The sequence below is a fragment of the Uloborus diversus genome, unplaced genomic scaffold (assembly GCF_026930045.1).
Source record: "Uloborus diversus isolate 005 unplaced genomic scaffold, Udiv.v.3.1 scaffold_14, whole genome shotgun sequence".
Classification (NCBI taxonomy): Eukaryota; Metazoa; Arthropoda; class Arachnida; order Araneae; family Uloboridae; genus Uloborus; species Uloborus diversus.
Window position 1 is genome coordinate 2,959,329 of NW_026558098.1, and position 12,120 is coordinate 2,971,448.

Sequence of the window (12,120 nt, forward strand, 5' to 3'; positions counted from 1 at the left end):
AAATTGCAGAGGTAGGGAGATAAAAGCATAACGGAAAAAACATAATTCCGGTATTTTTGGACATGAAAATACTGGAAATATTTCCGAAAATACCGGAAATTCGGTAAAATACCGAAACACAATCACCCCTGTAATAAAGACCTTTAAACTTTGGAACTACTCTGATATCCCCCCCCCCTCCCAATCGGAAATTTGGCGACTTTTTTTCCTCGCCAAGCAAAATACCTGTTTTATGGCTCAAAATTCCATGAAACTATTCAACAACACTACATACAGTAGGCATATTGAAAGCTAAAAGATAAAAATAATTAATAGAAAAAAAAATATAATTGGAAAATACAACCAGATTTGCAGCAAAATACAGCAAGTCAGAAATCTGCTTGATCACTTCACAAAGAAATGGCGAATGAATGAAATGGCGCTAAAACATATATGAAATCCAAACATTGTTGCCACAAAACTATTTTAAAAAAAACTCAAAAAATGGTACAAAATACAAGAAAATGCTAAATTTGGAACCAACAAAAACCTAAAAGCTGAAAAATCCTAAATTGGCAACACCAAAATAAGAGACAGCAACCCTAAAAAGTCCGTAGGGAGTGCCAGATTTGGCGCGTAATTTTTGGGGGGGTATATCAAAGTTTATACCTAAACTTTTAGAAAGAAACTGTTTCGTGCAGAAAATAATTTCCAGACTGAAATGGCACCTACCTATGATAGTGGCACCCGCATCAATGCTGTTCTCTACGAGTTCCTTGACAGCAGTGGCCAGGGTGAGGACCACTTGTCCTGAGCAGATCTTGTGCACACTTCCACGAGGGATGGCCCTGATGGCACCACCTCCCTCCATGCTCCAGATCCTAAGATCAAACAATCAATGGCGTGTTAAAACCAGAGTTCATTGATTTAAATCAGCTTGATTTAAATCACGATTAAAATCATGATTTAAATCAAGTGATTAAAAAAAAAACATTGATTTGAATCAAGTGATTTTTTTTAAACAAAATCATTAATTAAAATCAGTTCATTTCAATTTTATAAATTAACTAGTCAGGGGACAATCCAGGATTTTTTTCCTGCTACCTATTTTTGTGAAAGTATTGCATCATTCTATTTTTGTGAATATTCTTTTTTATCAGCATTGTTTTTGTGAACTTTTAGAGGCATCCTAATTTTTGTAAAAGAGAAGTAGAGCAAGTGAAATTTTAGTTCAAAAAGTGTAAATGTCATCTAGTATTATCTTTAACAGGTTTCATTTTTTTTTGGGGGGGGGGGGAACTAAAAACCTAAGAAGTACAAAAAATACCATCGTAATTTCAGCTTAATGGGCTATGTACTGTGTACAATATTGGAAATTATGAGAGAAACGGTTCCCCAAAACATGTTAAAAGATTGCGTTAATATTGCATAAATACACTTTGGCGAAAAACAGCTAAAAATTAGTTAAAATACCACAAAAAGGTTGCTATTTAAGCGATTGTTCATATAAACCTGCTTAGAATTTCATGTTATAAGTAAATTTTGTTTTAAACAGAGAAACAAATTTTATATTTTAAAATGCTACTGATTTTATAACTTGATTTTTATGAAAGTACCTATTTCAAAACAAGATTTTTGTGAAGGTACCGAAAAACGGTAGCAAAATCAGCCTGTATTGGGCCCTGCTAGTGGTTCCCGTATGGCTTTGCCCGTAATAGAAAAATCAAAAGGTCTTTTGGTTCGCCTGTATATTTACAAATAATGTGTGGTGAATTTTCTCGCCAGTTGGCTCGTACCCATCTTACGGTTCCACGTTATGACAATTTCGTATCTCGCCCATTGGCTCGTGCCCATGTTACGGTTCCACGTTATGATCATTTTGTAATTTACTCGTCCATCTTATGATATTTTTTTTCTTAAAATTGGAATAGAAAAAGAACCACATCGAATTTTTGAAAAATCGCTTCGAGGTGCACACCCCCATGCTACATACTAACTTTGTGCCAAATTTCATGAAAATCGGCCGAACGGTCTAGGCGCTATGCACGTCACAGACATCCAGACATCCTCCGGACAGAAAGACTTTCAGCTTCATTATTAGTAAAGATGTAGCATTTTTAGAATGTGTTGCTCTAAATTTAAGTACACTGCATCATACAATCTTAACTTCAACAGGCAAAACTACATAGGTCTCTCTTTCTGTGCGTGAAACAGATTTTCAATCTTGCAGTATTGCTTTTACTCCAAAATTATAGTTTAATTCAGTACAGAACCAAATAAAGATTTTCAGTTTTTCTCATACACCATCACTAATTTAAGAAAAGTAATTGCTCAACACATTCTTTTACACTAAAACGCACATGATGATGAAAACCTTATTTTTAAGCAAAGCATAAAACAAATCACTTCTTATCTAAGTGTTATATGGCATATTTATAAATCTTAAAAATGTATTGAATAGTTAGAGAACTTATCTTAGTTTTAAAAGGAAGCTGAATGGATTCCTCTATTGTATAAAATATATTATGTTTATAAATGTTAAGTAATTAATAACTACAAATTTTTGAAGATTTTTAAAAAAAATCCAATTTAAATTTTAAAAATCTGATTTTTTTAATTAAAAAAAAATAGAAAAAATCACAAACCCTGATTAAAATGCAGTTTTATAATAAAAGGATTAAAATAGGGAAACATTGATTCATTGATAATCGACAACATGGGGGAATAATATTTAATGAAATACAGTCGGACCTCCATATATCGAAGAAGCAAATTTACGGGAAAAATTTCGATATATAGAAATTTCGATACATAGAAACGATCTTATTTTATCGTACAAATCTCGTAAAACACTAAAATTAAAGCTAATTTTCGTGTATAAAACCCAATTTCTAGTTTATACGAGTATCGGATTAAATGAAAGTTGAAAAATAAATTAACAGAAATTACACCTTTGCGCTGTCATACATCTTCATTCTTCGACAATTAACTTGATTCACAACATGAGGGGGGTTTCGTTTTGACAGTGTAATCGAGAGAAAAGTAAAAAATCAATCTACTTAACTTGAATGATTTTTACTGCCGCTAAAAAGACTAGGAATGATAATCAACACGCAAAAGGGATAACTTGAAACTGATTTTACAGTGTTACTGGTTACAACTTAAGAAATAAACTTGAGGAAATTTAAGAACTCCAGAACAGAACAACGACCTATCTACTTAACCCTCAACCCCAGATTCCTTATGAGTTTCGTAGCAACATTTAGTGAACATAATTTTCTCCCTTAATTTTCATTTTTCATGAGACAAACAGTCTGAAGTAGAAAAAAAAATCTACGAATGTCTCGAAAAATAATTTCGATATATAGAGATTCTTTCGATATATAGAAACAATTTTTCTATGTAGTGAACTTAGAAATTTGCTGGGAATTCGATACATAGAAACAATTTTTCTATGTAGTGAACTTAGAAATTTGCTGGGAATTCGATATATAGAAAATTTCGATATGTGGAAGTTCGATATATGGAGGTTCGACTAGATATTGAGTTAAGACTTTTCAGCAGTTTTAGAGTTATAGAGTAAAATAAAAATGTACAGGTAAACATCAGAAGTATGAATACATAATTGCACAAAAATTGCAGAGTAACTGCATGCACATGTTTTGAGTACATTGGACATCTCCTTTTGTCAGACGTCTTTTCATCCATAAGCTCACTTATTTTGCATTGAAAAAGGGGTTCCTAATTACACCAAAACACGCAGTACCCTGAATTTTTTGTGCTATTAAATATTGTTATTTCTGATTTTACTTTTCAAGCAAAAAGATATTTATTCTGTTTTAGCTATGCACAGGGTTTAAAAATATCATATTTTTCAACATCTATATGTTGAAAAATATGATAAAAAACAGGGTTGGTAAAAAAAACCGGGTTTTTTCAAAAAAACCAATAAAAACGGGTTTTTTTCGTTTAAACCAGGTTTTTTTGGTTTAAACCGGGTTTTTTTGGTTTAAATACTATTTGCAAGAAAACAATTAATTTTTGGAAGGTAATTAAGGTTCCATGTAATTAACAGTTATTCAACAGTCACATTATACCTAATTTTCTTGATTTATTAAAGAGATAAGAACAAAATCTTGTAACTAAATTAAATAATTAAAATAGCTTTCTGCGGGGAAATATTGATTGAAATATTTGACTTGATTAACATATTAGTATGCATGTATATATAGACCCTTTATGATACGAAATACTTCAAGAAGTGGTTGTGATACGGGTAAAGATAAAATATAATGAAGATCCAAGAAAAAAACTTCATAAAACCAACATAATATGAATAATTATCAAATAAAGGTAAAAGTTATATTTTTAAGCATAATCTTTTCAAAAGAACAATTTTCATATTTTTTCTTTCTGATTTTACATAATGCTGATTTTTATATACACAACCTCGCAAATATTGAAGTAAAGCAAAATGTACAACAGTACATGATTGAACAGTCAAAAAATCAATTGCTGTTGTACTGACAAAATTTTAAAAAAAAGTGCTGCTCTATATTTGACTCCGTTCTTATTTTGGCCTGCAGAACAAATCTTAATTTATATGTGCAAACAATTAAGTTAGACTGTTGATTACCTTACAAGTCAAAGTTAAAATTCCAGGAAAGTGCAAATAAATGGGCAAAAATGTCACACCCCTGCAACAGGAGTGAGCAATATAATGGATTGCATCTACAATAAAAGATTCAATCCTCAGTAAATCTTAACTAATCATGCAAATTAAGCATAATGATGGAAGTTGACTGAAATCTGCTTTATGGCACATATATGAAATAAAAAATGTATTAATATTTTTTTTCGATTAAAGCTTGTAATATATTTTGAAGAAGCAACTTTGCAATTTTAGTACTTATCTCTGCAACTTAGCTAGGAACTTAGCATAAATGGAATTTTACATTTTTCAAAATGTGTGGGAAAATCAATGTAAACCTGTAAAATGGATTTTTTTTTTTTTTTTGGCTTTTTTTTTTTTTAAAAAAAACATTTTTTTAAAAACTGCATGGTTTTTAAAAAAAAAACCAATTGGTTTAAACCATGGTTTAAACCAACGTGGTTTAAACAAAACAACCATGATAAAAAATATCCAATACAATGTTTTAGAGACATACCGAGTAGCACTTTGGCCGAGTAGCCGAGTACCGAGTACTCGGCCGAGTACCAATTATGTTTTAAAAAGAACCACGACATACACGTAACGAATTTTGAACTCATTAAAATAGTAGTATAGACCTCCATGTCCAAATAATAGTTTTTAAAACAAAATTCCAGCTGAAATTTAACTATGCATTATTTAAAAGATTTTGTTTGTGTCAATAATCTTACAAATAAGTTAATTTTTTTACTTAAAAATAAACAAATACATAAAAGGTGGGATTGATCAAGTTGGACAAATTATATCAATCTATATTTCTAGTCCGTCAAACGTAAATAATTTTTAAAAACTAATGAAACAACATTAAAAGCACAAATGTGCAGGAGTGCTGCAGGCATGCATTTCTGCATTACAAGGAACATCTTTCTCAGTGCATAAAATGTGAGCTAATGAATGTAAAAAAATCCGACTTTTGTCGGATGTCTTTAAATCCATAAGCTCACATTTTGTGCATTGAAAAAAAACATTCTTTCTAATGCCAAAACATGTGTCTGCAGTGTTCCTCCACATTTGTGCTTTTAACGTTTTATTTTTTAAGAAAAGGTATTTTTGTGCTTTTTATAAATAATTTTGTTTGTGGCAAAAATCCATTTAATATAAAAAATTCATATTTTCTGTACTTACCTTTTTGGCCCCATTTTTTAATAAATAAGTTTTCTTATTAACTTTGGGGACATTAAAATTAAGATTTATTCCATTGAAGCATTACAAAACTTCATTATTCTCAAAATTTGAATTTGACTTGTAAATTTAAATTGTAAATGATTGCAGTACATTATATGCTTGCAATTTTTTATTAATTGTAAAATCTGCTTTTAATAATATTCAATTTTTTACAATTACTCGGCATTGGCCGAGTATCTGATCAAAATTTGGCCGAGTACCGAGTAATTACCGAATACTCGGTACGATTGAGTTTTGATAGTTTGAAATCAAAAACTATCAAAACGATTGATACATTTTGATAGAGATGCAATATTTTCAATCAACAGACTAAAATTTAAAATAGTAAATGCATGATTATAGACTCAAAATTGATATACAGTACAACCTTGATATCTCGAATCTCTTGGAATAGGAAAATTTTTCGAGATATTGAGTTTTCGAGTTATCAAGGTTTTTAAAAAATTACACTAGTAACTCTCACATTTACACACACGTACGCTATATTCATTTATATATGTACTATCGGACCACTTCGAATTACGATCAATAGAGTAGTCTTCAATATTTCACTAGATTTGAAATTTTCTAATTGTCGAAAGTGCACAGGATGAGGTTATTTAAACTTAATGGAACATATTTGGAGATATCTGGTGGCTAGACAGGGGCCAATCCAGGATTTTTTTCTCGCTACCTATTTTTGTGAAAGTATTGCATCATTCTATTTTTGGGAAAGTTTTTTTTTATCAGCATTTTTTTTTATTTTTGAACTTTTAGAGGCATCCTAATTTTTGTAAAAGAGAAGTAGAACAAGTGAAATTTTAGTTCGAAAAGTGTAAATGTCATCTAGCATTATTTTTAACAGGTTTCGTTTTTGGGGGAGGGGGAGCTAAAAATCTAAGAAGTACGAAAAATACCATCGTAATTTCAGCTTAATGGGCTATGTACTGTGTACAAAATAGAAAATTATGAGAAAAATGGTTCCTCAAAACAGATGTTGAAAGATTGCGATAATATTGCATAAATACACTTCGGCGAGAAACAACTAAAAATGAGTTAAAATCAGGGTTGGCAAGGTTTTGGACACTACAGTAAAAACCACGGTAAAAACCCTGGTTTTTACCGTCCTGTCCAAAACTGTCCGAAAGTGTCCAAAACTCTATTTTTAGAAAAAACGTATTCTGTGAAAAAACATCAAAAATAAATAATAAAATGTTTTATATTGAACATTAATTCAATGAGAACATTCAACTTATTTATGCAGACGATTTTAATTTAGTTACATAGAAGTTGAATTATTTATTAAAATTTCAATTTGCATGCATGAGTTTATTTATTTTGATAATAGTAACCAAATTTCCCTATGTTTACGCATGTGTGCAAATGAAAGCAGGTTTGGCAAGGTTTTTACCATCCTGTTCAAACCCCTTGAGCAAAAAATTAACCAAACCTATTTTTGAGAAACTATATTTTGTGGGAAAATATCAAAAACAGAACAAAATGTGTCGAAATTATTTTTTTGACTGTAAAATATATTCATTTAATGTGAACATTCAAGTATAAATATACTATATGTAACTTATTCATGCAGCTGATTTTAGTATAGTTAAGTAAAAATTAAATTTTTCATTGAAAATTTCAATTTGTATGCAGGAGTTTTTTTGCCTCCATAAACCAAATTTTTCGACATTCATGCAAGTGTGCAAAGGAAAGATTTCAAAATGTAGTGCAATAATTGACTTAAATGCAATAAATTACAATTTTTTGTAGTTACAGAATGTATTATATTAAAAATATGAACTAAAAAAAGACTAGGATAGGTTCTATAACATAAGTGTAGTCATCAATTTCTTGTTCTTTAATCTATAATTTAAAAAATAAATTTTGTTAAAACATCATGTAAAACTTATTTGCAAAAACCATTTAAAAAAAAAAAAAGCTTTTTTTTTTTCTTTTTCCTAAATATTGCACATTTAATAACATTCCTTTGTGTTATAAATGGAACTGACATTAGTTGTCTTGGTAGTGTTGTGAATTTCCTTTGATAACTCTGCCAACTGTTACATACGGATGTTTTTACGCAATAGCTATTAGCAATTTTTTTAAGTAAAATATTTTTTAAATGAACATTTTTGAGAAATTTTTTTATTAAATACCATTAATTAAACCTGATTAATATCTATATTTATACATTGCGAATATTGCAGTAAATACGAGTTGATTAGATTACATCCCTTTAGCTTTAGCATAGTTTTGGACAGTTTAAGACAATTTCAGACACTTTTGGACAGTTTTAGACAGTTTTGGACGGTAAAAACCACCTGTCCTGTCCTAAACCGGTTTTGGACAGTCTAAAACCCAACCCTGGTTAAAATACTACAAAAAATTTTCTATTTAAGTGATTGTTCATATAAACCTGCTTATAATTTTATTTTATGAGTAAATTTTGTTTGAAATAGAGAAACAAATTTTATATTTTAAAATGCGAATTTTTGTGAAATTTTCGATGTTTTTGTGAAGCCACTGATTTTATAACTTGTGAAAGTACCGATTTCAAAACAAGATTTTTGTGAAGGTACCGAAAAACGGTAGCAAAATCAGCCTGTATTGGGCCCTGCTAGATTACGAAAATACATCATTGAAACGAAAAACGAACTAGGAACAGTAAGACTCGAAGTGCGGCTGAACACTTACTCAGAAATTGCACAAAAATAAGGAAGAAAAAACAACGAACTCTATTCCCAGACTTTTAAAAGCTGTTGTTGATACTGCAAGATATTCTAATAAATAATAACTTAGTAAAAAGTTAGATTATTTACTAATTTTTTGACATTTTTTCAAAAGTGTACAAAGACTTTTGTAAGATAAAATTCCCGGCAATTTTTGGTTTTTGATTTTTTTAAAATTATGTTTTAATGTTTTATTAAAAATTTTCATGTAGTTTTTTAAAAAATAGATCATAGATTTTACAATAAAATACGGTATAACTTTGATATACCCCCCCCCCCCCCAAAAAAAAAAAAATTATGCGCCAAATCTGGCACTCCCTACGGATTTTTTAGGGTTGCTGTCTCTTATTTTGGTAATGCCAATTTAGGATTTTTCAGCTTTTAGGTTTTTGTTGGTTCCAAATTTAGTATTTTCTTGTATTTTGTACCAGTTTTTGGGTTTCTTTCTTTTTTTTAAAAAAAGTTTTGCGGCAACAATTTTTGGATTTCATATATGTTTTAGCTCCATTTCATTCATTCGCCATTTCTTTGTGAACTGATCAAGCAGATTTCTGACTTGCTGTATTTTGCTGCAAATCTGGTTGTATTTTCTAATTATATTTTTTTTTTCTATTAATTATTTTTATCTTTTAGCTTTCAATATGCCTACTGTATGTAGTGTTGTTGAATAGTTTCAGGGAATTTTGAGCCACAAAACAGGTATTTTGCTTGGCGAGGAAAAAAAGTCGCCAAATTTCAGATTTGGAGGGGGGGGGGGTATATCAAAGTAGAATAAAATACCTGTTTAGAAATATTAATTCTAACCAATGGATAATGGCCTATTTCATTGAAAGTCTTAGGTGTACGAACACTTTTGGGAGCCACAGTAGGTAGAATGTTTTTATTTAAAAGTGGAAGTCTCTTTTGAAGTTGGTCATAAAACATAAAACTCTTAACCTCTGTTGTCATAAAATGATATTGTTTGCTTGTTAAAATAAATGCACAGGCGGACAGAAACCTTAGAAAAGAGCCACAAGAAATTAGGATTAAATATAAACATGCAATTTATCAAAGATTAAATATTTATCTATACTGCTGCGTAATTTAGTCTTAATTAATAAATACAATCAATCAAGATTCTAAAAAATGTCTACAGTTGTTAATTTGCATCTCTTCGAATTTTGAAGTTTTCTACTAACACGGCAGTTGAAAATACATAGCATGAAACATATCTCAAGCAATTGAAATACAGCTTAAGAAAAGAACCTAATAATGTAAATTCAGCAAATTATCATAGATGTGTGGTCATTTTCCCTAAATAGCGCAATTTGGACAGGGATAGGAATGGCATTCACTGTGCCAGGGGAATGACCGTTACAGGAAATAATGCATTTTACTGACCTTATTATAATTTCTGTGGGAAAAGGAAACACTACTTTTGTGAAATTGAAAAAGATCCAATGTCGTGGTGTGCAAAAAGTAGTTAATGTGGTCATTTGTTTCCCTTACACATGGCAGGGGAATGACGACAAGGGAATGACATTTTGAAGTTAACTTATGTATTGTTACAACTAGAGACGTATTGAGTACTCGGTACTCGGCCAAATTCTGATCAGATACTCGGCCAATACCGAGTAGTTGCAAAAAATTGAATGTTGTCCAAGACAGATACTAAAATTTATAAAAGAAAAAAGAGCAAGCATTATATTCTGCAATCATTTGCAATTAAAATTTATAAGTCAAATTTCAATTTTAAGAATAATGAAATGTGTAATGCTTTAATGGAATAAGTCTTTGTTTTAATGTCCCCAACGTTAATAAAACTTATTTATTAAAAATTATGCAAAAAATGTAAGTATAGAAAATATGGAATTTTTATATTAAAAATGGTCTTTTGCTACAAACAAAAATTAGTTATAAAAAATATAAAAATACCTTTGCTTAAAAAATGAAAGGAAATAAAACAACGTTAAAAGCACAATGCAGGAACACTGCAGACACGTGTTTTGGCGTTACAAAGAATTCTTTTTTCAGTGCACAAAATGAGAGCTCGTGGATTTAAAGGCTTCTGACAAAAGTCGGATATTTTTGTCGAATGTCTTTACATTATTTAGCTCACATGTCACTACTATTCCAATAAGTTCAAAATTTTCATCACATGTGTGTCGGTGGTTACTCTTAAAATATAATTGGTACTTGGTAATTTGGCAGAGTAGTGAAAGGCCGAGTACTCGGTAACTCGGTACTCGGCCGAGTAGTGAAAGGCCCAGTACTCAGTACTCGGCCAAAGTGCTACTCGGTACGTCTCTAGTTACAACTGCAAACAACAAAAATCAATGTGACTTAAAGTAAAGTGGAAAAACTGTATACAAACAAGAGTCGATCACTCATTGAGCGATTATTACAAAATTAAATAAATCATCAGAGACAGGGTAGTGACAGTCATTAAAAATACTTAAACAAGATTTAAATTGAGATCACCCAATTCTACTCCACTCCGTGTATTTTTGCAAAAAGAACCAATTACAATTATTACAATGATGAGACCACAATTCAAAGACTAAATTATGGGTTAATATAATTATTACCAGATGTGAGAAACATTTATTCCATTCTTCGACAGGGGAATGACAAAAAATCAAAGGACATTTATCACCATTTTTTGAAAAATAATGTAAATCTTGAAAAGGCTTTATTTTTCTATTTTACAGCATTGCATAACAGTTGTTAAGAGGTTAAAAAAAAATTTATTTACAAATACACATGGCTTCTTGAATCTTAAGAGCTAATTTTGCTTTAAGGTGGAGGTAGGGACACACAGGGGAATGACATTTATCATGTCAAAAAATATTGAAATGTATAATAATAATAGAAAGTTTGCTTTAGCTTATTTTACAAACATAAAGCATTTTAACGTCAGTTTCATTTCTATACAAGTTAGTTTGTTATTTCCGGAGCAAGGACAAGAACTTAGCAGTTTAGAGAAAATGACCCAAATACAAAATACTGATTAAAAATAACATTACATTCGCCTTCCGACGAAAAAAATTGGCCTCTGCTTTGTGTTATTTGCTTTAAACAAAAAGAAGCAGACAATCCAATCTCGAAATAAAGTCTCTTCAATTAAATAAGAAATAAATCAAGCATAATTCTAACTTCTGAAAATTGATTCATGACTTACAAATATCAAGTGTGGATGTTTATTCCGAGCATCAATTCAGATGATTTAAGGATTATAGATCCTCGGCATTATATCATTTCCCCCAAAAACAAACTAATTTATGCCATTCGTGTAAGTTTAACTATTTTTCTTCAAAACTCATGCTTTAAAAGAATTCGGAACGAAAACCGCGAAACACTCAAAAGTTCCAAAACAATCACTCGAGCTTTTCACTTCAGTTTAAACTTCTGGTTGCGTTCGACGAAGCAAACCATCTATACGTCAAAATTAATTTTCAATCATAAATGAATGATGAGATATTGTAAATTTAAAATCAAACGCAGTAAAAATTAATTAATTTCGATAAAAATTTACTTCCTATTCCTATTCAGAGTCAC

The 12,120-nt window shown here is 30.2% G+C and overlaps 1 protein-coding gene across 1 annotated transcript in view; it reads right to left on the reverse strand.

Moving 5' to 3' along the window:
- The window catches only part of LOC129232836 (mismatch repair endonuclease PMS2-like), a 168,490-nt gene extending 156,585 nt beyond the window's left edge, over positions 1-11,905 (reverse strand). The window contains exons 1-2 of the mRNA XM_054866936.1: positions 11,744-11,905; positions 712-860 (exon numbers count right to left, since the gene is read on the reverse strand). Of these exons, the coding sequence (XP_054722911.1) occupies positions 712-850 (139 nt within the window). The 5' untranslated portion in view covers positions 851-860; positions 11,744-11,905. The remainder of the gene's footprint in view (positions 1-711; positions 861-11,743) is intronic.
- Positions 11,906-12,120: the final 215 nt, after the last annotated feature.